Genomic DNA, 24,547 nt, shown 5'->3' on the forward strand with positions numbered 1-24,547 from the left:
AATAATCATCAAAAGCTAGCAATTATGTTACATTAAAACCACTAAGATAAAAATGTGTTTTAAGTTTAGACTTAAATACCCACAGACCCAGCTTCCCTAACACATGGAGGCAGAGCATTCCATAGTTTAGGGGCTCTAAAAGAAAAAGCCCTACCTCCCTCCCGTATTGATTTTATTGACCCTGGGAACAACAAGCAGCCCCGCTTCCTGTGATTTAAGAGTGCGATACGCGGTCAGTAGCTCCTGCAGATAGCAAGGTGCTGCTCCATTCAAGGCTTTATAGGTCAATAATAAGATTTTAAAAACAATTCTATATTGAACAGGGAGCCAGTGCAAGGAGGCAAAAACAGGGCTGACATGCTCATTTTTTTTGGTTCTAGTCAAAATTCTAGCAGTGGTATTCTGAACAAGCTGTAGGCGGGACACCTCACGTTTTGGGATGCCAGAGAGGAGTGCATTACAGTAATCAATTCTTGAAGAAACAAAGGCATGTGTTAGTCTCTCGGCGTCAGATAAGGAGATAATAGGTCTCAGTTTGGCTGTTTCTCAAGTGATAGAAGGATACTTTAGAAACTTCCCTAATATGAGACTTTGATCCTGATAAATCAGGATCAAAGAGAAACCCCAAATGTTTTATTTCTATTTTAGGATTTGATAAAAGACTGCTAGGGTCAAACTCATGCAATCTTACATGTTTTAGTTGCTCATGGGAGCCTACAAACATAACCTCTGTTTTATCTGAATTCAACATTAGGAAGTTTTGAGACATCCAGCACTTGATATCAGCAAGGCAAGCAGCAAATAAAACCCCGACAGAAGTATCACCAGGTTTTAAAGACAAATACAGCTGGGTGTCATCCGCATAGCAGTGGAGGTTCACACCATGTTTCCTGACGACATCACCCAGTGGTAACATATATAATGAAAATAGCAATGGACCCAGAATTGAACCTTGTGGAACACCGCAATCAACTTTGGTCAATCTGCTGATCTTTCCTCCCCAATAGAGATAAATTGATACCTATCAGATAGGTAAGATTGAAACCAGGATAAGACAAGGCCAGACAGCCCCACTAAGTATTTGAGACGATTTAATAAGATGGAGTGGTCTACGGTGTCAAAAGCAGCACTTAGATCAAGAAGAATTAGACCTGATGGAAAGCCCGAGTCAGAGCTTATCAGTGGGTCATTTACAGCTTTGACAAGGGCTGTCTGTGTACTATGTGCAGCACGAAATCCAGACTGAAATTTCTCAGATACACCATTAAGAGTTAAAAAACTTTGTACTTGAAATGCAACAACCCTCTCTAAAACGTTGTCTTAGAATGGAAGATTGGAGATGGGCCTGTAGTTACTAATGAGTTTAGGATGCAAGTTGTGTTTCTTGAGCATTGGCTTTACTATAGCTACCTTAAGTGCTGAGGGAACAATACCAGAAGAAAGAGAACTATTTATAATTTTTAAAATGTGGGTAATAATAACTCAGAGTTTTTTTTTGATAATTTTGTAGGAATGGGTTCAAGAGAGCATGCTGTAGTTCTCATGTGCTGAATCAGAGCTGTCAGCTCTTGAAGGGTAATCAAAGAAAAGACCTCAATAGTAGCCTTAGAAGCACTAATAGGTAATACTGTGCAACAAGCCTCCTGAATAGAATATGTTGGTGGAATCTGATTTCAAATGTGTAGTATTTTATTTTTAAAGTGAATTAGAAGTCATTACAGCTAGGGATAAAACCAGTATCAAGGGTTGAACTATTTGGAGAAGAATTAATTAATTTATCAATTGTAGCAAAAATAAATCTAGGATTATTTTTATTAGTTTCAGTTAAGTTAGAATAATAAGTTGAATTAGTTTGTGCAGCACTATACATTAGTACTATACGGAAGTACAGCCTTAAATTTGACCTCCATTCTTGTATGTAGTTTGGCCATACGGTAAGCAACAGCTGTCTCACTAGTTTCTGTTTGTGAAAGTCTTGCAAAAAGTCTTTTACCGCTGTTACTCTCCTGTAAAAAATAATGGATTGCTTTGAAAACGACACTGCCCAGAAGCCCGGCGATTACGTTTGTATAAAACGTTTTTGGATGTTTGTTTGGATCATTGGATAACGAGAAAACAGGTGGTTTTGTGGGCGTTACGCTGATGGACTGTCTGTCTCTGCTGCAGCGCTGCCTGTGTGCTGTGTGAGTCGAGTTGTTTAAAAAAGCAACTAACTGTTTTGTGAGTTCTGTTCTGTGGCGTAATTTTGGAGTTGTATATACAGAGAAGTACCTGAAAAAAATGATCGTCAACCCTCTGATTTAAAAAATGTTTTAAAAAAATTTAAAAATAAATTTGATTGAATTTATGTATTAATTTATTTAGTTATCGCAAATCCGTTACCCGTTCACCCACTCAAACCAAGGAAACAACACGGTGGTTTTATAACTTATTATTTCTAATTTATGATAAACTCTTTTTAATAATACTACGTACTCAGTGATTTGTTTTTTTTTTTACTCGTGTTACTATAACATGGCTCTCTACTCTAGCTAGAACAGAAAATGTGATGGTGAATGAGTGGACCAATAAATACTTATTTTACCAACTGTACCAAACGCAAAGCCAATGTGTTTATTGTGCAATTAATGTGTGGCAGTAGTTAAGGAACACAATGTGAAAAGACATTTTGAAACCAAACACGGAGATATGTATTCAGAGGGCTGAGCAGTTACAAGCTCTGAAGTAGACGTGCTGATCTCTTAAGTTTATTCTATTGATATGTCACATACATTTTCAAATGTTTGTAGTGATACTTGGTTAATTGCTCACAGTGTTCTATTATTAAAGTACAATTCATATGGTCAAATGTGTAAGTCTTGTTCAATTTATAAACATTAAGTTTATGAAAATTGTATATTTTTGTAATAATGCCCCTCGTTTTCGACTAGTCTGTATATTGTAATGCCAGCAATAAGCTGTTTTTTGAAAACACCTTTATTTGTTGACTGACCTACAGTACATTGTTACTAGTGGACTGCTTTAAGTTTATTTTTTTTCCTGAAAACTACATTATCTCAGGGACTTAAATTAATTCAACAGATTTTTTTTATGTAAAAATGTTATTTATGTTCAAATTACATTGTTAATTCTTAATAAATTGGTAAAACCGGAAAAAAAAACTGAATTGGTCATTTTGAAAACCGGAATTTGCCATTCCCAGAATGGAAAATCAGGAGCCCTAGAATTGTCTTGATGGACACACAGCTCAATGCAGCCACTGCACTGAGGGACTAGCTGGTGCCGTGAGCCTTTTTGTGAAGTACCTGAGCTCCTTCTACTTGCACATAATCCACATGAAGAAACGTGTCTTGCATTAAATGTTGATTTCCAAGATTGATTGTTTAATTACTCACAGAGTGTTTTTGAATTGCCTTTACTGTTCTAAAATGCCTGCTTGCCATGCCTGTATAATGTGGTTCCGTAATTGAAGTCCTTTAGAAACGCATGTTGCTGCTGTTCATCTGAGACCAGTGCTGGTTACATCTGTGGGCAGACGTGTGGAAAGCTTATCCAGTCAAAACACAGCAAGTTTTGTAATCACTACTAATCCAGAGCCCTTGGAGAAACAATCTGCTGTAGCGACAGGTATCAGAGGGGCCTCTCTTATAGCTGAATCAGATCACAAAAATCAGAGTTAGCAACCCAGGGGTCTGCTCAACTGATCTCAACACAGAAATATTAAAACCTGTCATACGACTTACTTTTGTAGACAAATGTATGGCATCATGGGTGACAGAAGTGTAACATTTGTGTAGTAGTATTTTTTTTGTTGATGATGCTTTTGACACCAATTACCATGTGTGTCTAACGTTTCTTTCTTTCTTTCTCTTGAGAGGATCTAATAACATAAGCTGTGCATTATAATCTTCTTTGACAATATCGGTTACCACTTTTTGCCAACATACTGTATGGAAAACCTTTTGCTAAAAGGAAATCTACAGTGTCTCTGAATTTTAACAAACTGGTATCCATGCTCTGTAATCGGGTTATTTATTTGTTTATTATTATTTAAATTATATATATATATATATATATATATATATATATATATATATATATATATATATATATATATATATATATATACAGACGTGCTCAAATTTGTTGGTACCCCTCCACAAAAAACGAAGAATGCACAATTTTCTCTGAAATAACTTGAAACTGACAAAAGTAATTGGCATCCACCATAGTTTATTCCATATTTAATAGAAATCAGACTTTGCTTTTGATTTTTTATTCAACATAATATTGTAAATAATAAAACAAATGAAAATGGCATGGACAAAAATGATGGGACCGCTAACCTAATATTTTGTTGCACAACCTTTAGAGGCAATCACTGCAATCAAACATTTTTTGTAGCTCTCAATGAGACTTCTGCACCTGTTAACAGGTAGTTTGGCCCACTCTTCCTGAGCAAACTGCTCCAGCTGTCTCAGGTTTGATGGGTGCCTTCTCCAGACTGCAAGTTTCAGCTCTTTCCATAGATGTTCGATAGGATTCAGATCAGGACTCATAGAAGGACCCATGACCTGTGACTGAGACAGAGCTTTCTGACACTGGGCAGTACGTTTCGCTCCAGAATGCCTTGATAGTCTTGAGGTTTCATTGTGCCCTGCACAGATTCAAGGCACCCTGTGCCATGCGCAGCAAAGCAGCCCCAAAACATAACCGAGCCTCCTCCATGTTTCACTGTAGGTATGGTGTTGTTTTCTTTGAAAGCTTCATTTTTTCATCTGTGAACATAGAGCTGATGTGACTTGCCAAAAAGCTCCAGTTTTGACTCATCTGTCCAAAGGACATTCTCCCAGAAGGATTGTGGCTTGTCAATATGCATTTTAGCAAATTCCAGTCTGGCTTTTTTATGTTTTTCTGTCAAAAGTGGAGTCCTCTTGGGTCTTCTTCCATGGAGCCCACTTTCGCTCAAAAAGCGACGGATGGTGCGATCAGAAACTGACGTACCTTCACCTTGGAGTTCAGCTTGTATCTCTTTGGCAGTTATCCTTGGTTCTTTTTCTACCATTCGCACTATCTTTCTGTTCAATCTGGGGTCGATTTTCCTCTTGCGGCCGCGCCCAGGGAGGTTGGCTACAGTTCCATGGACCTTAAACTTCTTAATAATATTTGCAACTGTTGTCACAGGAACATCAAGCTGCTTGGAGATGGTCTTGTAGCCTTTACCTTTACCATGCTTGTCTATTATTTTCTTTCTGATCTCCTCAGACAACTCTCTCCTTTGCTTTCTCTGGTCCATGTTCAGTGTGGTGCACACAATGATACCAAACAGCACAATGACTACTTTTCTCCATTTAAATAGGCTGAATGACTGATTACAAGATTGGAGACATGTGTGATACTAATTAAATAAACTAATTAGTTTGAAATATCACTATAATCCAATTATTTATTATCTTTTCTAAGGGGTACCAACAAATGTGTCCAGGCCATTTTAGAATGTCTTTGTAGAATAAGCAGTAATTCATCTCTTTTCACAGCTTCTTTGCTTTATTCTATGACATACCAAAGGCATGCAAGTATACATGATAAAATAGCTTTTAATTTCATCACTTTTCAGGAGGAATGAAGCATTATTTCAATGAGCTGTAAGGGTACCAACAAATTTGAGCACGTCTGTGTGTATATATATATATATATATATATATATATATATATATATATATATATATATATATATATATATATATATATATACACACACATGTGCTGCATATCTAAGCTGGGGAATAGACCTTCTTGTGTTTGTGTAATGGTCTAGACCTGCTGTACTGTGCCGAGTGCTTGTTGTTGTGAGGGAAGGCTGTGTGTGACTCTCTCTCTATCTCTATCTCTCTCTCTCTCTCTCTCCCCCCTCTCCCCTCTCTCTCTGCAGGGAAGTCGTGATAACATGAGTGTGGTGATAGTTTGTTTCCTGAACGCTCCCAAGGTTTCAGAGGAGGCAGTGAAGAAGGATACTGAGCTGGATAAGTACTTGGAGTCACGTGTGGAAGGTAAGATTAGCTCATGTGTTTGCTGTTTGTGGTCTGTGACTGAGACAGGGGCAGTACACTTTAAGCATTGCAGCAGCTTTGTAAAAGGCCGCTTGCTATGGGTATGAGTAACTACGTTTCCGGTTTATTCCACATTTTACCGAAAAATTGCAGGATTTTTAACTGGACGTCGGTTTTTACTGATTTCTGTACATGATTTTTGTGTATTATTCAATATTTTCCCGGAACTGTTTTCTAGGAAATACACTATTTTGATTAAAATGCTGTTTTATTTTGACTTCGACATTATAATAAGCAGCCCTACACTGTATCCTAGGATACAGCAGACGTTTAGATGTAAGAGGATCAAATAACGTTCAAACGTGGCTGTCTGTCACTTCACAAACACATTTATCACCTGATTGTGTTGGCCAATCAAAGTCTGATTATTGTGGTAATTGCCTGGCATAGTAGCTACTAGCTTGATCAAAAACTAAATTGAAATACTTACAAGAAAATATAATATTTTTAGTGGATGAGGAATGGGGAGAAAATGTAAATCAGTTTATGAATATTCAAAAGAAAGCCAATCATTCGAAGTATACAAAAAGCAAAAATAGCAGAAGTGGGTCAGATGAGGCAGAGGATTCATAGCGCTGCAAATACTGCTGCATCGAGGTACATGTTCACACTGACAATAAAAGAACATACTGAAAAATAAGCGACACATTAAACTAAAACAATAAAGTGAACTGAGAGACAAGCACTCCATTTATCCTGCTTTTACACATGCTTTAATAAAAAGAAAGCACAGAATGACTGTTAATGAGTTTGTCAGAGCGCTGTGCTTTGCTGGACAGCCACTGTTTATTGCAGAGGTATGTATTGGTGACTTCGTGTGACAGTACTGTCTGTCCATCAGCTAAAACACTGCCTAACACCGACAATCTTAATCGTAAATATTTGACAGAAAATGGTGATGCTTTAGTTGGTAAACTTATGGAACGCATTGATGGAAATGCCCAGTGTGATTTTTGACGCGTCTCCCGATGGCTTGCACCGCCCAGTTATGTCAATTTTCTTTTTTTTTATGATTTCAAGGTTAATAAACCTGGCTTGTTTTGTGCTGATGTAATGTTCACACCTTCTGTAGATACTATTTCCGTCAGCACGGCGATTGCCCAAAGTGTTCGCAAAGTACAAGCTAACTTGGGGAAAATGTGGATTCGACTTGCAGAGATTCTGCATCATCATACATGCCAGGGACATTAAACTTAATCAGAAACCAGAACTGCTACACATCATATTCCACATGTAAAGTGTGTATACTCCGGTTTTTTAAATACATTTTTACAAATGTTTCAATTTTTTTTTTTTTTTTTTTTAATCCCTATTTTAATATATGTAAAATAAACTCAGAAAAATTCCCTGAAATTGTTTAAGATAAAAACTGAAAATGCGGAACACTAGGACTAACACAGTGAAGAGCTGGCAGAACCTGCTTTTGCAGGCTGATTTATAGAGCTGTCAGGGGTGTTGCAACAGGGCTTCATGGTATTCCTGAATTACTATGGCTGATGAACTGTGGCCTGCCAAGAAACGTTAACTGTGCAATAAAACTCCACCTGGGATATATTGATTTTTTTTCTTGCATAGTACACAGTGCTGTCGTTGTCACATGTTGTAGGGTGTTTTTTCATGAGGATATTAATCTTTCTGCACAGTGCCCCGGGTTATCAGATGTTATAATAGCAGCAAGCTAGTCCAGTTAGAATGCTGAAACATTATGGTAAACGTTTTAAGAATCTCAACATGCTTTTCCAATCCACATCATTAATTTCCCAGTTTGTCTGTTTTAAATCCCCACAGTTCTGCTTTGTTTCCTTCACCATTTAAACATTTGGCAGGAGGCTTCAGTGAAAAGGCTTGAGTTGTTATATAAACACTTCTCTTGAAATTAGAAAAGAGCAGTGGAATAATGGAGCCTGGGTGCTGCAAATACCAGAACAGCTGCATTTCCCACTTTGGTTAGAAACACATTGGCTGAACATTGCCCTGGCAGACAGCACGTAACCACTGCAAGTATTCCAGGATTCCCTAGCAGGTCAGAGACTCGGGACTCCTTCCTAGCACCGGCCAGACCCACAGCTGCCTGAGGAATACCAAGTGCTTATTGGAGACTCTCCCTTCAATCACAAACACAGCTCCCTGTACAGGGTTAGAGAAGCTCTCCTTTCAATCACAAACACAGCTCCCTGTACAGGGTTCGAGAAGCTCTCCTTTCAATCACAAGCACAGCTCCCTGTACAGGGTTAGAGAAGCTTTCCTTTCAATCAAACACAGCTCTCTGTACAGGGTTAGAGAAGCTCTCCTTTCAATCAAACACAGCTCCCTGTACAGGGTTAGAGAAGCTCTCCTTTCAATCAAACACAGCTCCCTGTACAGGGTTAGAGAAGCTTTCCTTTCAATCAAACACAGCTCCCTGTACAGGGTTCGAGAAGCTCTCCTTTCAATCACAAACACAGCTCCCTGTACAGGGTTAGAGAAGCTCTCCTTTCAATCAAACACAGCTCCCTGTACAGGGTTCGAGAAGCTCTCCTTTCAATCAAACACAGCTCCCTGTACAGGGTTCGAGAAGCTCTCCTTTCAATCAAACACAGCTCCCTGTACAGGGTTAGAGAAGCTCTCCTTTCAATCAAACACAGCTCCCTGTACAGGGTTCGAGAAGCTTTCCTTTCAATCACAAGCACAGCTCCCTGTACAGGGTTAGAGAAGCTCTCCTTTCAATCAAACACAGCTCCCTGTGCAGTGGTTACGTGCTGTCTGCCAGGGCAATGTTCAGCCAATGTGTTTCTAACCAAAGTGGGAAATGCAGCTGCTCTGGTATTTGCAGCACCCAGGCTCCATTATTCCACTGCTCTTTTCTAATTTCAAGAGAAGTGTTTATATAACAACTCAAGCCTTTTCACTGAAGCCTCCTGCCAAATGTTTAAATGGTGAAGGAAACAAAGCAGAACTGTGGGGATTTAAAACAGACAAACTGGGAAATTAATGATGTGGATTGGAAAAGCATGTTGAGATTCTTAAAACGTTTACCATAATGTTTCAGCATTCTAACTGGATTGCTATTCCTAATCTACATTAATGATTTAGATTCTGGTATAGTAAGCAAACTCGTTAAATTGGCAGACGACACAAAAATAGGAGGAGTGGCAAACACTGTTGAAGCAGCAACGGTCATTCAAAATAATCTAGACAGCATTCAGAATTGGGCAGGCACATGGCAAATGAAATTTAATAGAGAAAAGTATTGCATGCGGGCAATAAAAATGTGCATTTTAAATATCATATGGGAGACAGTGAAATTGAAGAAGGGAACTATGAAAAAGACCTAGGAGTTTATGATGACTCAGAAATGTCTTCATCTAGACAATGTGGGGAAGCTATAAAAAAGGCTAACAAGGTGCTCGGATATATTGTGAGAAGTGTTGAATTTAAATCAAGGGAAGTAATGTTAAAACTCTACAATGCATTAGTAAGACCTCACCTAGAATATTGTGTTCAGTTCTGGTCATTAAAAGTTTTAATGTGTTACTCTCAATACCCTTAGTCATTTTGAATGTTAAACGTGAGCTTTCAGACTCTTGTGTGGGGGTCAGGGGATTGGCTTCTATCTGTGCTCTGAGGCATTTGGCATTCTCCGTACCCCTGCATTGTATCTGCCAGTGTACTGAACATGTTTAACTGCATGCTGTCGCCGTCCCTGCAGCCAGAGTATGGTAGTGATGATTGCCAGCACCTCCTTCCCTCCCTCCCTCACTCACTCACTCCAGGCATGAAAGCGAGGTCACCCTGAGCCTGCTCCAGTTACTGTGGTCTCGCTGGGATTTAATGTTGTGATAGCTCTGCACTGGAGCTCCCAGGACTGTAATGTAGAGCACTACCAAACAAGGCTAGTCCTGATCTGTCTGTGAAACCAGGCTGAACGCTGTCCTAATTAGCAGAATTGAAATCCACTCCCCTCCGTGGTCAAATACATGCAAAAGAGTTTGAGCAAGCCCGCTCAAGCACTGGCCCCTCTAATATTTCTTTAGACTCCCAAGAACAGCTGGGTGGGGCAATCAGCTGTCCGAGCTCAGGAACAGCAATCCAAAAACTGATGAAAACGTCACTGTTCATCTTTCAAACACCTGTTTGTATGTCAACATACTGAGTGTTTGGGGGATCAGCACCACACCCCTTGCTGTTCTGCATTCCTAGCAAGCATGCGTCTGGCTCATTTCAAATCCCTGGCTTAGCTTTAGAAGTGGAGGCTCCTGCTTAAGGATTTTTCTTTCTTTTCCTCCAGAAATCATTGAGAAGTCTGGCGAGGAGGGCATTCCGGACCTGGTTCATGTAATGCGCAACTTGTCTGTGGAGATCATCCCAAACCTGCCCCCAGGAGGAGGCCTGGCCAGCAAGTATGACAAGCCTGTACAGAGCACTGCTTTACCACATTACCTGCATGGAAGATCACAGGCTCCATTTTAATAGGAAGGGTTCCACTTGCACCAGTTAGTCAGAACAGACTTCTCAGTTAGGAACAACAACACCTATTTATTTATTTATTTATTTATTTATTTATTTTTAAAGATAGTGGACCTTGGGTTTGATTTATTAAGATTGTTACACCAAAATAGTTTGTTCCAGGCTTTGTTTTAGATTTAAATTCAATGCGAGTCTTATAAAACAAGTAACAGACAACTTTTAAGAATAATTTATAATGTGTTCCTAGATAAACAGCATAAAGTGTTGAAGTTGGGAAATAATCCCAGACAGCTGCACATCCCCCCCCCCACACCTCTGTGCAGTGTGTTATTCAGTAATAGAGGCTCAGTGCAGGTTACAAGTGATTCTTTTGTTCAAATGCATGCTTTTAAAACGTCCACGTTCGGCAGCGGCATAACTTGGATTCGAACCGGTGATCTCCAAGTTATAGGGCGCATCCTGCACTCGGGGCAGAGTTCCTTTACCGGATGCACCACTAGAGAGCCCCCAACCAACAGGTTTTATATAAACAGATTAAATACGTTGATATCAGCTTTTGTCTGTTTTTCATTTTGATTTGATGACTTGTGTTTGTATAAAGTGTTCAGCGGCTGCCTCTAATCAAGTTGAGAGTGTGACAGACCTGACAGACCCTGACACGGCAAAGAGTGCATGAGAAATACTCTCGTCTTGATCAGAGGTAGCGGTCAAACACAGAAACATACAAAATATTTCCATAAAAATTGCAGGTGGAGTTCAGTCTGTCCTGTTTTCTACCATTCAAACCTGCAGTAGAAGGTAGTGTGGAGATGGCTGTGTCTGAAGCAGAGCAGAGCCTCGTGAAGGAGAGCTGTTTATAGCACCTGCTGTTCCAGGCTGACAGATTCCAATGTTCCTGCGGATTAAATAGAAATGAAGTGTAACAGCTGTGAGCAAACGTGCTTGCTGCTAACATGATACACAATTCCCAGCCTCGATCACTGCTCATGGCTACACTTGAAAAGTTCTCATGTACTTTTACTTATTTATTTATTTACCCCCCTGTCCCATCCCGTCCCGTCCATATTTCTGTCTACAGTGATATTAAATTTATAAAAATCGAAATGTACGGGGTCCCCAAGTGGCTCATCTGGTAAAAGCATGGCCACATGGTGTGCAGGGTGAGTCCTACAGTCAGGGCAGCGCAGCGTCCTGGCTGTGTGGTGTGCAGGGTGAGTCCTACAGTCAGGGGAGTTTAGGTTCATGTCCTAGCTGCACGAAGTTGCCGGTCTTCACTGGGTAGTCCTGAGGGAGCGTCTCATTAGCTCTGGCACTGCCGCGGATTAGGGAGGCAGAACCTGGAGGGGACTGTTTATCCACTGAAGGAAGGGAAAAAAATTATTAGACATTCTGAATTGGGGAGAGAACCAGGGGATAAAAAAAAAGAAGAAGAAATAAATGCACTTATGTGCAACCACAGCTGCCAGGTAATAACACCCTGGATGCTCGCTGATGTGTCTTTGACTTGTCTGCAGGCGCAGTGTAATTGAAGCCGTGTACAGCAGGCTGAACCCACACCGGGATGAGGATGGGGTGAGTGTCTCGCTTTCCAATTCAATTTGTTCTGATCTGCTGTGTGTTCTTGACTGCTTTTGTTTTTTAATGTATCGTACGTGAAAATATGTCAAACTATATATATATATATATATATATATATATATATATATATATATATATATATATATAAAATATATTTATCTTTACAGCAGTTTGACAATCTAGCAATTGATGATAACTAAGTTGGCAGTTACAATGTCAGCAGCCGAGTGCTTCATAAAGAATTGGATATCCCGTGATATTTAATTTCTGCCTAGTGATCACAGTGTTGCAGCTAGGCTAGGGCACTGCTGCTACCTTCCCCATCCGGACAGAAGTGCTGGCAGGGCTAACATTCATGTTCAGGGGGAGGGCTGTACTGGGTGCTAAGATTACAATGAAACAGCTGAAGAGAATCACCAGCATGAATATTCACAACTGAGAGGATGTGAGCGCACTGCATCCAACAGTTAAGAGGATTCCAGTGCTTTTGATGTTTTGAGTCTTTTTCAGTCAGCCGTATTGATGGATGAAAGAGCTTTTCAGTTTGAAATTCATAATAATAATAATAATAATAATAACACTAATAATAGCAGGCCTTTTTAATACACGCTGCAGTCTGAGATAATTTGATACAGGCTTTTTAGCAGCCCAGGTGTGTGACAAGTTCAAAGGCAGTTTCTCTTCAAGGACGACCGCCTTCATTCATTTGTGCTGCTTTGCAAATGTGTGATTTTATAGAACGATTATAAATGTGTGGGGTTCCCTGCTGGAATGGAGGAATAACCTAAATTATCACTAGCGGGGATGGGGGGCGGGGTACCTCCTTTATATTTGGGGATACCTCGGTCTCGCAGGGGACCCCCTTTAGGTTTTAAGATTTATAAATTGGTTTGTCTACTGATGCTGGGGTATTAAATCTTGACAAGGACCCTCCTGAAGCAGAGGACGGTGGGACACCAGGCAAGCTGCGGGCTGCTCTCCGTCAGTTCAGAGTTAATCATAGGGGAAACTATGGGCTCGCTCTGCAGGAGGCGCTGTCTAGTGTCAGACTAGCTGGAGAGCAGAAGGCAGCCCAGGAAGCATCAGCAGCTTCTACTCCTTCAGCACCAGCAGGAAACCCCCAGGAGAACACTGTGAGCCAGCCCTGAGACACTGACACACATCCTGGGGAAAACACAAGGACCCGAGCCAGGCATAGACCACCTTCCATTCTCATAATGCTTTGTGAATCTGACCTTTACAAGTTCATGTTTTATTTTTGGAAAATGATCTTTACAAAGTGGAGTTAAACAGTGGTGATTACAGACGGACGGATTTCTCCCTCTCTGTTGTGAAATTGCTGTATGGAAGGCCCCTATCCAGCCATACAAGGAAACATTAGTCAGTGAATGTTTGACTTCATTGACACCGTACTCCAGCGGTCTCCAACCCTGGTCCTGCAGACTTTATAATGGATAAAGGTCTTGAACACATGTTAATCTTGACTAATTAAGCCAATAATTGGTTTAAGTAAAAGAGCTTGTTTGAAACGAAAACCAGAAGACCCAGTAGCTCTGCAGGACCAGGGTTGGAGACCCCTGCTCTTCTATGTACAGCATTAACCTGCCTCTTTCAGAGAGGGTTCTTTTTCTTTTCAGTGTTTTAATAAAATGATGGCTGCATTCAACAGCACAATTCTTCTATTTTTTTTTGGGGGGGGGGGGGGGGTCTTTATTAAAAAAGCGTGTAAGCTGGAATGGTCGTAGTATTAATGTAATATTTCATCATGTCACTGGTCCGATTGCCAAGTGGTCATTTGTATGCAAGCTGATTTAATCACTCCAAGGCATGCCTTTGGTATTCAACACATGTCTAATGTAAACATTTTGTGTATGGCATTGCCATAGCAACTGCAACTACATCAATGAGTGTGCAGATCTGTTGCTGCTCTCTGCATGCCTCTCTTGAATTTACCCAAGGAAATGTAATGAATGCATGAGGGAGAACAGGTGCCTGAGCCGCTGATCCTTGGTGCACTGGCACACCCAGCTGTGTCTCAAACATGTGCAGAATCTAAAGCTCCTGTCCTGTTTCATTCCATACCGCCCTCATGAACGCCTGACATGTTCTGATTACCGAAACACATTGCCTCATTTGGAATTGATTTCACAAACAGAGCACAGGGAAAATGAATTACAATAGTACATGATTTGGAAATTCAGGCAAAGGTTTCAGTTTCATGAAAAACTGCTTTATATATATATACAGACGTGCTCAAATTTGTTGGTACCCCTCCACAAAAAATGAAGAATGCACAATTTTCTCTGAAATAACTTGAAACTGACAAAAGTAATTGGCATCCACCATTGTTTATTCCATATTTAATAGAAATCAGACTTTGCTTTTGATTTTTTATTCAACATAATATTGTAAATAATAAAACAAATGAAAATGGCATGGACAAAAATGATGGGACTGCTAACCTAATATTTTGTTGCACAACCTTTAGAGGCAATCACTGCAATCAAACATTTTCTGTAGCTCTCAATGAGACTTCTGCACCTGTTAACAGGTAGTTTGGCCCACTCTTCCTGAGCAAACTGCTCCAGCTGTCTCAGGTTTGATGGGTGCCTTCTCCAGACTGCAAGTTTCAGCTCTTTCCATAGATGTTCGATAGGATTCAGATCAGGATTCATAGAAGGCCACTTCAGAATAGTCCAATGTTTTGTTCTTATCCATTCTTGGGTGCTTTTAGCTGTGTGTTTTGGGTCATTATCCTGTTGGAGGACCCATGACCTGTGACTGAGACAGAGCTTTCTGACACTGGGCAGTACGTTTCGCTCCAGAATGCCTTGATAGTCTTGAGATTTCATTGTGCCCTGCACAGATTCAAGGCACCTTGTGCCAGGCGCAGCAAAGCAGCCCCAAAACATAACTGAGCCTCCTCCATGTTTCACTGTAGGTATGGTGTTGTTTTCTTTGAAAGCTTCATTTTTTCGTCTGTGAACATAGAGCTGATGTGCCAAAAAGCTCCAGTTTTGACTCATCTGTCCAAAGGACATTCTCCCAGAAGGATTGTGGCTTGTCAATATGCATTTTAGCAAATTCCAGTCTGGCTTTTTTATGTTTTTCTGTCAAAAGTGGAGTCCTCCTGGGTCTTCTTCCATGGAGCCCACTTTCGCTCAAAAAGCGACGGATGGTGCGATCAGAAACTGACGTACCTTCACCTTGGAGTTCAGCTTGTATCTCTTTGGCAGTTATCCTTGGTTCTTTTTCTACCATTCGCACTATCTTTCTGTTCAATCTGGGGTCGATTTTCCTCTTGCGGCCGCGCCCAGGGAGGTTGGCTACAGTTCCATGGACCTTAAACTTCTTAATATTTGCAACTGTTGTCACAGGAACATCAAGCTGCTTGGAGATGGTCTTGTAGCCTTTACCTTTACCATGCTTGTCTATTATTTTCTTTCTGATCTCCTCAGACAACTCTCTCCTTTGCTTTCTCTGGTCCATGTTCAGTGTGGTGCACACAATGATACCAAACAGCATAGTGACTACTTTTCTCCATTTAAATAGGCTGAATGACTGATTACAAGATTGTAGACATGTGTGATACTAATTAAAGAAACGAATTAGTTTGAAATATCACTATAATCCAATTATTTATTATCTTTTCTAAGGGGTACCAACAAATGTGTCCAGGCCATTTTAGAATATCTTTGTAGAATAAGCAATAATTCATCTCTTTTCACAGCTTCTTTGCTTTATTCTATGACATACCAAAGGCATGCAAGTATACATGATAAATTAGCTTTTAATTTCATCATTTTTCAGGAGGAATGAAGCATTATTTCAATGAGCTGTAAGGGTACCAACAAATTTGAGCACGTCTGTATATGTTAATTTATATGTAGTTCACACCCTCTTGAACTACATATTTATACTCTGATCATGCCCTCTGTCTTATATGAGAAATACACGCATGTGCAAAAAAAAAAAAACGACATTTCTCTCCCAGCAAAACTGGGTCTTTTGAGAGTACGTGTCGTCTGGTCTTGAGTGTGTAAAAAGCAAAGTGAAAAGCGTGCAGCCAGGTATTTCCAGAGATTAAGGAATTTGGCAGCGAAAGTGATTTTTAGTTTTATTATTCAGACATTGCAGCACCACATGCTACTTCACTGTGTTGAAATGTGAACCATGTTTGGTAAGTGCCGAGTGCACAGTTCGATTTTTACCATAGACGAGGTTTACCCTTCTGAACTAAATAAAACCTCAGTAATTAATGAATCCTTTATCTTAATTGTCTGTATAGAAGAGGGTGAATCATTGTGTTTTCAATTGAGATGTTCAGGCTGACACAAAAAGATTTGCATGAAAAAAAACCAAAAACAAACAATGAGCCTTAAGAAAAATGTATTGTTGAATTGAATGTTGCTTTGTAACTGTTTTGCAATGTTTCATAGGCAGGAGAATGGAGTGTGTTTGTTTGTGGGTGTGTGTTTATATATAAAAATTATATATATATATATATATATATATATATATATATATATATATATATATATATATATATATATATATATATATATATATATAAAAATAATATATGTGTGTGTGTGTGTTTTTTTAATTTTCTTTTCTGTTTGTTTCTTCTCCCCAGAGTGCCGGAGATTTGGAAGACCCATGGTAGTCTAGGGAGATGGAATTCAAATATAATGTTCTGAATGAATTAACGCAGAAGAAATCTTTATTTACATGTTTTCTTCAATACCAAGGAGAAAACCCAAAGGATGGTTAACATTAGGTGAGACGGATGGACAGAAAGACAGAAAAGCATATAGTTAGGACAAAAAAAAGTTTTTACACCAGTTTTGTTCGTTTTTGTGTTTTAAGAATTAAATAAATAAATAAATAAAACAAACATCGCCACTCAGCATTTGCCTGTACTATATCCAGTATTCATTGCACACCCTGAACTTTACTAAATGTCATCTGCTACCCGGCTGTTGGATGACAGTACCATGCGGTCGGGCAGGTGAGACTCACAGTAAGCCAGGGTGCCAGGGACTCCAGTTCCACTGGGCAGACACAAGCATTCTCCTGTCACAGGACACACACATGTCAAATCTCAAAGGGGCATCACTTCTGTAGGGTTTAAAAGTTGAGGGCGTTTGCCCCGTTGTTTTTCCTGGCTCGGAGAGAACTTGCATTTCACTCAATCCCTGTGCATCCTCTCGGCACTTTTTTTTTTTTTTTTTTTTTTCCCCTTGTTTAATTTTTATTTTTTTTCCCTTCAGTGTTAGATGTTGCCTAGCTACCGCTTGCTTTTGAGTAATTATTGCATCTGGCAATAAAGCAACAAAATAAAATGACATGTGCATGTGCACAGTAGAGGTTGTATAGCTCTCTGCAGTACCTTCGGGACAAACTTAATAGGTTCATTTATGCTCACCATAATGTCAAATGTAATTTACTCACTGTCTGTCCCTCTCATACTCTCCTTCTATTCCTACTTTCTCTCTCTCTCAACCCCCTCCCTCTTCCTCTCTATCTCTCTCCCCCCGTCTCTGATGCAGAAGTTGGTTCTTGCAGTAAACTTGCTTTTTTCTTATAATATTGTAAATTGTGGTTCGTTTTTGTTTTCCATGTGGATTTTCTATATGATAACTTCATCATTTTAGTTTGTTTTATTATAATTACACCATTTTTGTTTTTGCTTCAAGATGAAGAGTCTTGTGTAATATGGGTATTGTTTGAATTGCATTTATAACAAACGCCAAAAATATATATATATAGCAAAAAGCTATGGGATTACGTACTGTGTATAGAGCTGAAAAATACTGCAACAGAAAACCCCAGAAAACATCAGTTTGTTTTCAGTGGTTCTGTGACTCTTTTTGTTTATTCTGTAAAGGATGTGGTACAAGAATAGTTGCTATATGATGTAAGGTACTTGAAGATTCCTAGTTTGATTCTATTTTTGCAATAACCTTGCTTTTATTGAATGATTTTGAGATGTGCATGTACTGAGTCCAGGTAATGGTGATAATGATGATTTGAGGGAAAGGGAAAATATGTATCGAAGACACAGACGCTGGGGCTAAGGAGAACAATGAATGTATTAATCTGTACACAATAACATAGACGATGCTGGGGATGCCTTGTGAAGATTTCTTTCTCGTTTAATCTGTTATTTCATTATGATGTTAATCGCCCTTGTGTGTAGTTTAAGCTGAGTGTCTTTTAATTGGATTGTATGAAATGGAGTTCATTGTCTTGATTCTTTTTTCTTCTTTTTTTTTTTATTGTTGCTCCCCCCATTTTTGCTCCTCCTTAGGTATGTGTGCTAGAACGCTGCCTGTATTAAAGTTTAAAAAGTCATACTTTTTGTGCATACTGGTGCCTAGTCACCTTCCCCAAGATTTTTTTTTTGTGTATCTATAATTATTGGTATATAATATAATTATTGCCACAATATATTTTATTTATTCATAGATTTTAGCCTTGTAAATGACAAATGTTCGAAAAAAAAAATAATAAAAATAATAATAATAATGTTAGCAGGTGTATTCTGTGTCCTGTGATGGGGACTTATCTGGGTTGTAGGGTAGGGGGATGGAGAGTACACAAGTGGATTGGAGCTGTTCACCGACTGTCCGCTTGAGTCCTTTCTTGTACTGATAGTTCCCAGTATGATATTGTGATGTTTCATCCGATACAGTGGACATAACCACCTTGTTATCTTCAATAAAGGATTGCTAAAGACAGTGTGTCGCCTCCTTCTTACTCTAACCAGTACTGACACACTCCTTTTTAAATACGGCAAGAGGAAAACCATTTTCCAGTCGGCTTCGTGTGGAACTAATTGCCATGGATTGGTACTCGATTGTAAACTGTGGGAAGGACAGCTTTTCTTGTTTTGAAATCAGAATGTTGTTGAATCAATGAGGTGCAGTGTACTGTATTTCCCACCTGTCTTCAGTCTTGTCGATTCAGATCAGTGGGCATACTGTATTTTATACTGTATTTGACTCCAGTGTATTTTGCAAGCTGGCAGTGTAATGAAATGCACATGTTTTCATTTGCTTGTTTCCACACAGTGCATCTGTTCTGGCCACATAGGTCTTCTATTTGTAGTCCCTTCGCACAGACACAAGGGGTGTAAAAGCAAGTAGAGGGGTCTCTGCAACACTGTCTTTTTTTGGTTATATATTTTATGGTAATAAATTAATCTTACCCAGCCACCAAAATGCACCTCCTCATTAAGGACACATTTTTGGGATTCTTCCCTGGCCTATAAATCAGTTTTATGTGAATTAAGTATATTTCTGAACTGCAACTAGTATTTTTCATGTAGTATTTTGATGCCAAAATAGTGTATATGATAGGCATACAGTAAGCCAATATATGTGTGAAAAAAAAAAAATCCAGGATATACTACACAGTAACAAATTTATTGAATGCACTGTATAATAAGGCTAAACATAAAAAGGGTTGGAACAAAGGCCAGAAGTGAAGGGACTATCTTTAGACCCCCCGCTCTGGACTCTATACCAGGGCGTCTCAGACTTCTGGTCTTCATTCCCTGAGCTCTCGGTTACTTAACTGAACCCTTAATTGAACTAATAATTACTTCATTAGACCTGTTTACTTGTTTTCAGCTCTTCAGCAGCTGGAGATTTCAAGTTAGCTGTGACATTTTAAATCTGCAGCTTTTTTTTGGAGCAGAGAACAATTAAAAAGGTCTAATTAAGTCAGTTCAATGAAAGGTTTAGTTAAGTGATTGAGAGCTCAATTGGAATGAAAACCAGGAGAAACGGGGTCCTCGGGAACGGATTTGAGAACCCCTGTTCTATACTGCCTTCTGGCCTGGACCAGTCTTCCCAATTTGTAGGGTCTCTCTTACTGACACTGCTGCAGATCTACTGTAAATACCAGTGCTTTTAACTGATAATATAATCGCTATTCCCGGCTGATTTGGTGACCCCCTAATTACCTTTTCTAAGCAGAGCAGGTGTACAAGTTTAAGGGCTGGGTGTCCTAGGTCGTCTGTTCCACTCCTGGTCTTTGTTCCAACCATGTTCTAAATTGTTGAATTTGACCAATTAAACCTCCATCCAGACCCTGAAACACATAATTATAGAGTTTTACCTGTTAAACCTGGAGCGGAATGGCCCTCCGAGACTGTGATTGGACAGCCCTGTTTAAGGCTGTTGTTAAAATCCAGCCAGGGGTCATTGATCATAGTAAACCAATGTGTCAGAAGGAGGGGTTGCAAATGCAAGCATGAAAAGAAGATTAAGAACAAGTTATCCATTGCATAGAGCCCTTTGATGTATAACATAATAAAGATGTCACTCCTCTATACAATTTATAGCTGTATTAACTGTGAATTGATTAAGAAATGTCGTAGTTCAGATAAGCATAGCCAGCGAAGCAGCCTGACAGTTTTGCTGAGGTTTGGTGATGATTATGATGACAGTCCTGTCAGAGCCAGGATTAACTTCTTAATGAACCTGCCTCTCCAGCCTCGACAAGCACACGCAATAAGAGACTGGGGACGCGTTTTAGGAAATCTGAGCGTGGCTATTGTGTTGAAAAACTTAGCTGAGAAGCATTTCCTTTTAACTTGTGAGCGGTGTGTATTATCCGGTGCTAAACTGATATCTTAATTGTAGCGTGCAGCTGACAGCCGGTATGCAGCTGCAAAAGGAATTGAACTGGGAAGGTATGTGCTGCAAGACTGGTCATGTCAGCAGCGTCCTGTGTGTGGAGGCAGGTATTACTATCAATATCCAAAATAAAGAAAAAAAAAAAAAAAAAACACCTTTTGTGCACTGCAGTGCTTCAGTTTCCCCAGATAAGGTAATGTGCATAATGTAAGCAATTGTCTTGTCAATTCACGCCAACCAGCTGGGAATGGTCAAACAAACCTTATTTCCTTATGGTTAAGGACTATATTGGAATTCACTTTTGAGCTGATTACAATTCATTAGAACTTAATTTGTCTAATAAATAACATTATTATAATTATTATTAAATCTCATACACAAACTTTTTATAATCACTTCAACAAGAATACAATTAAATAAAGCTTACATGTAGTAGGCTTCATATATCTTCATTGATGCATTTACCTCTTAGATGTCAATTACAGGTATGGACTGAGATCCAGATTTTCATTCAGACCGTGCAGTTCTGTTGTTTTCAATGTAGATTCCCTTAACAATAGTTTAACCACATTTCCTCCTCTCTCCGGTACTACTGCTCTTTCCAAGCCAGTACATTTCACTGGAAACTGAGCCATGTTTGATCGACAAAGGTATGTTAGACATACTGAAATGTTTTGGGACGCTGGCTCTTGTGCAAGTCACATTCATTTATTCTACAATATTGAGTGTAACAACAGGTGTGGAAATAAAACTGATTGCATAGCAGTCCTACCTATTCCAGGTTTTAGTACGAGCTTGAGTAGCCACAGTGTAGTTAACAAGCTCAAGTGTGTCTTATTATTAAACTCCTATTAAAACCAGTAATGGATCAAACTGCTGTGCAATGGGAGGCATATTTCTATGTCTCTCCTGCGATGCACTCAGGTCACTGTGGGGTTACACTGCTGGGGCTGCTCTGAACCTGGACTCCAGGGGATATTACACTGGATATTACACTGCATGTGCTTTACAACACTGCTCTGTGATGTACAGTATTATGAGTGCTTTCACTGCGCTATTACTGTGCTTCACTGCACTCTGCCATGCATTCACTGCGCTATTACTGTGCTTCACTGCACTCTGCCATGCATTCACGGTGGTATACCGCAGAAACGTTTTGAATGGAACTCTGACACACTAGAGGTGCTGTAGCAGAGGTCACTGTGTATATGGTTTGCTAAAGTATCACCCATATACCTGCTGAACACTCAATAGGGCTGAATTTAGAAACACTAAAAGAAGCTTGAATTCAACTAACAACTTTTCAGGCGTTTAAAGACTTGTAGTCAAAATGTTAATCATTGAATTGTAGTTTCTTTTAGTATTTCTAAATTCAGCCCTGGTGAGTTCAGTTTACAATTGCTGTGTAATTGCTGTTTCTATATAACCGGCTGTAACAGGCTACCTCCAGAACTACCGTCCTGTCTCCCTCTTACCCTTTCTCTCAAACCCTCGAGCAGGCAGTACCCTGCCAGCTCTCTGCTTTTCTGTCTAACCACTCTCTGCTCGACCCTCTCCAATTCTGTCTGTCACTAACTCGCTAAACTCTGGCCGTGCTGCCTCTCTCTTCTCTGTCCTAATTCTCCTCGACCTCTCTGCTGCCTTTGACACTGTCGATCACTCTATTCTACTATCCTCTCTCGTTGACCTGGGAATCTCTGGCACTGCTCTGGCCTGGTTCTCCTCCTACCTCTCCGACCGCACCTACCAGGTAACGTGGCGTGGCTCAGCCTCCACACCTCACCTCTCAAAAGGAGTCCCCCAAGGATCAGTCTTGAGTCCTCTCCTGTTCTCTCTCTACACCCGCTCCCCCCTCATCGCATCCTATGGTTTCTCAAACCATTTCTATGCTGATGATGCTCAGATCTTCCTCTTCTCCCCCCCCCCCCTCTGACCCCACCATCCCCTCCCGTATCTCTACCGGTCTGTCTGCTATCTCCTCCTGGATGCACTTGCATCACCTCAAACTCAACCTCTCTAAATCTGACCTCCTTTTCTTCCCCTCCTCATCTTCCCCCTCCTTTGATCTCTCTCCATTCCTCTGGAATCTACCACACTCTCTCCCTCCTCCTCAGCCAAGAACCTTGGAGTAACCCTGGGCCCCTGGCCTCTCCTACTCTCAGCACATCTCCACTCTAGCACGCACCTGCCGATTCTTCCTGAGCAACATACGAAGAATCCCCCACCTGACCTCTCCGCTCCACCTGCACTAGAAGACTGGCTGTACCTCCTCTACGCTCCCCTGCCTCTAGAGCCCGCTCCTTCTCCACCCTCGACCTTCCTATGGATGTCACGACTGCCCAGTCCCTGACCACCTTCCGGCGACTTAAGACACACCTCTTCAGACAACACCTGTAAAACTCAACTCTTCCCTTCTGGACAATATAGCACTCTGCCTTTAATGCACTTTAACCTGCACTTACCTGCTCCCTAGTTTACTGTATTTAATCCTGCACTGAACCCAATCTGTAGTATTTTGTATTTCACCTGCACTTGTATCTAACCCTGATGTAACTATCAACACTGTTATTTGCTCTTGAATTGCCCTGATATCAAATCGTACTGTGTTTTGTATTTGCTCTTATTAGGACTGAAGTCATTGTATTTTGTATCTTAACTGTACTGTAATTCTTGATACTGTAGGTCGCCCTGGGTAAGGGCATCTGCTAAGAAAATAATAATAATAATAATAATAATAATAATAATTGTCAATTCATACATAATTCCAACTGTCAGGTTTTCTTCATCTATTTCCCCAAAAGACTGGCAAATGAATTAAATGCACCAAACTAATAGATGCTTAGGAAGCATCTATTATACAGTAAGAACCAGGAAACAAGCGAGTCAGTGAATCCTGAAAGATATCCCGAGGCGAGAGCAGCAGGATGTGTATTGTGCTTGCTATCAGGTGGTGTTGAATATCTTGGTACTTCATACAGGTATAATTGCTGTCTTGGTTAGTGTTTGTATGAAGGTGGTATGTTTTAGCTAGTGAGTAACGACCTCACCTGTAACACATTTGATTCAACAAGGCCTGCAGTGTTCTGTTATTCTCAGTGTCAGCGTGCTTTCACTGTTCAAGTATCGATAGGCTCAGTCTAAGCACTAATTGTGCAAATTGCACTTGGTTGTAAAGATCACAGAGTTCATTCAATTCATCAAAATACAGTCAACATTTAAATATTAAATTGCCGGTAGCTCCAATGCTGGATTTGCACTCACTGTCACACAAGAGACTCCCACACACTTATTAGAGATCTCAAAGTCAGCTTGCCTGAATGATTTACAATGCAGCAATTACTGTACATCTACTCAGTGTGTCTGGTTACGAAGAAACAAGCAAACAGTTCTCGTCAAATGACTGATTTGAAGTAATACTGTGCGGGAATATTGAACAGGATTTCTGCTGCTCTTTAACCCAAAGTGGCCAGATTTGTCAAACATCTTTAGTGGAAGTTGTTAGTTCTTTCTAAGTGCAATAACAATTCAAAAATGAGTAAGAAAGAAGCCACAAGCTCCTAAATAAGTTGTTATCTAATAAACAGATCAATAACTTTTGATTTCACTGTCTTGCGTTTTCATTACCCAAGAAACCACGGCATCACTTTACCTATATATGTTAACAATTAATAATACAAAGCAGCGTGTCTGTGTCCTCTGATCTCTAACCTAAGTAGTAAACCGGGAGGGGAGGGGGGCACAGGGATACACTAGCAAAGCCTGAGC

General features: G+C 40.0%; 1 protein-coding gene across 3 annotated transcripts in view; it reads left to right on the top strand.

Annotated features, from left to right (window-relative positions):
• LOC117411164 (protein phosphatase 1B) overlaps positions 1–18,875 on the top strand; it is a 56,797-nt gene extending 37,922 nt beyond the window's left edge. The window contains exons 3-6 of one of the 3 annotated variants that reach the window (XM_059024813.1): positions 5,933–6,050; positions 10,378–10,489; positions 12,071–12,128; positions 13,061–13,794. In XM_059024813.1, coding sequence (XP_058880796.1) covers positions 5,933–6,050; positions 10,378–10,489; positions 12,071–12,128; positions 13,061–13,282 — 510 coding nt within the window. In that variant the 3' untranslated portion in view covers positions 13,283–13,794. Of the gene's footprint in view, positions 1–5,932; positions 6,051–10,377; positions 10,490–12,070; positions 12,129–13,060; positions 13,797–16,770 lie in introns of those variants that run through there. The other 2 variants (XM_034018399.3, XM_059024814.1) reach the window with 2 other exon arrangements.
• Positions 18,876–24,547: the final 5,672 nt, after the last annotated feature.

The sequence above is a fragment of the Acipenser ruthenus genome, chromosome 6 (assembly GCF_902713425.1).
Source record: "Acipenser ruthenus chromosome 6, fAciRut3.2 maternal haplotype, whole genome shotgun sequence".
NCBI classification, from domain to species: domain Eukaryota; kingdom Metazoa; phylum Chordata; class Actinopteri; order Acipenseriformes; family Acipenseridae; genus Acipenser; species Acipenser ruthenus.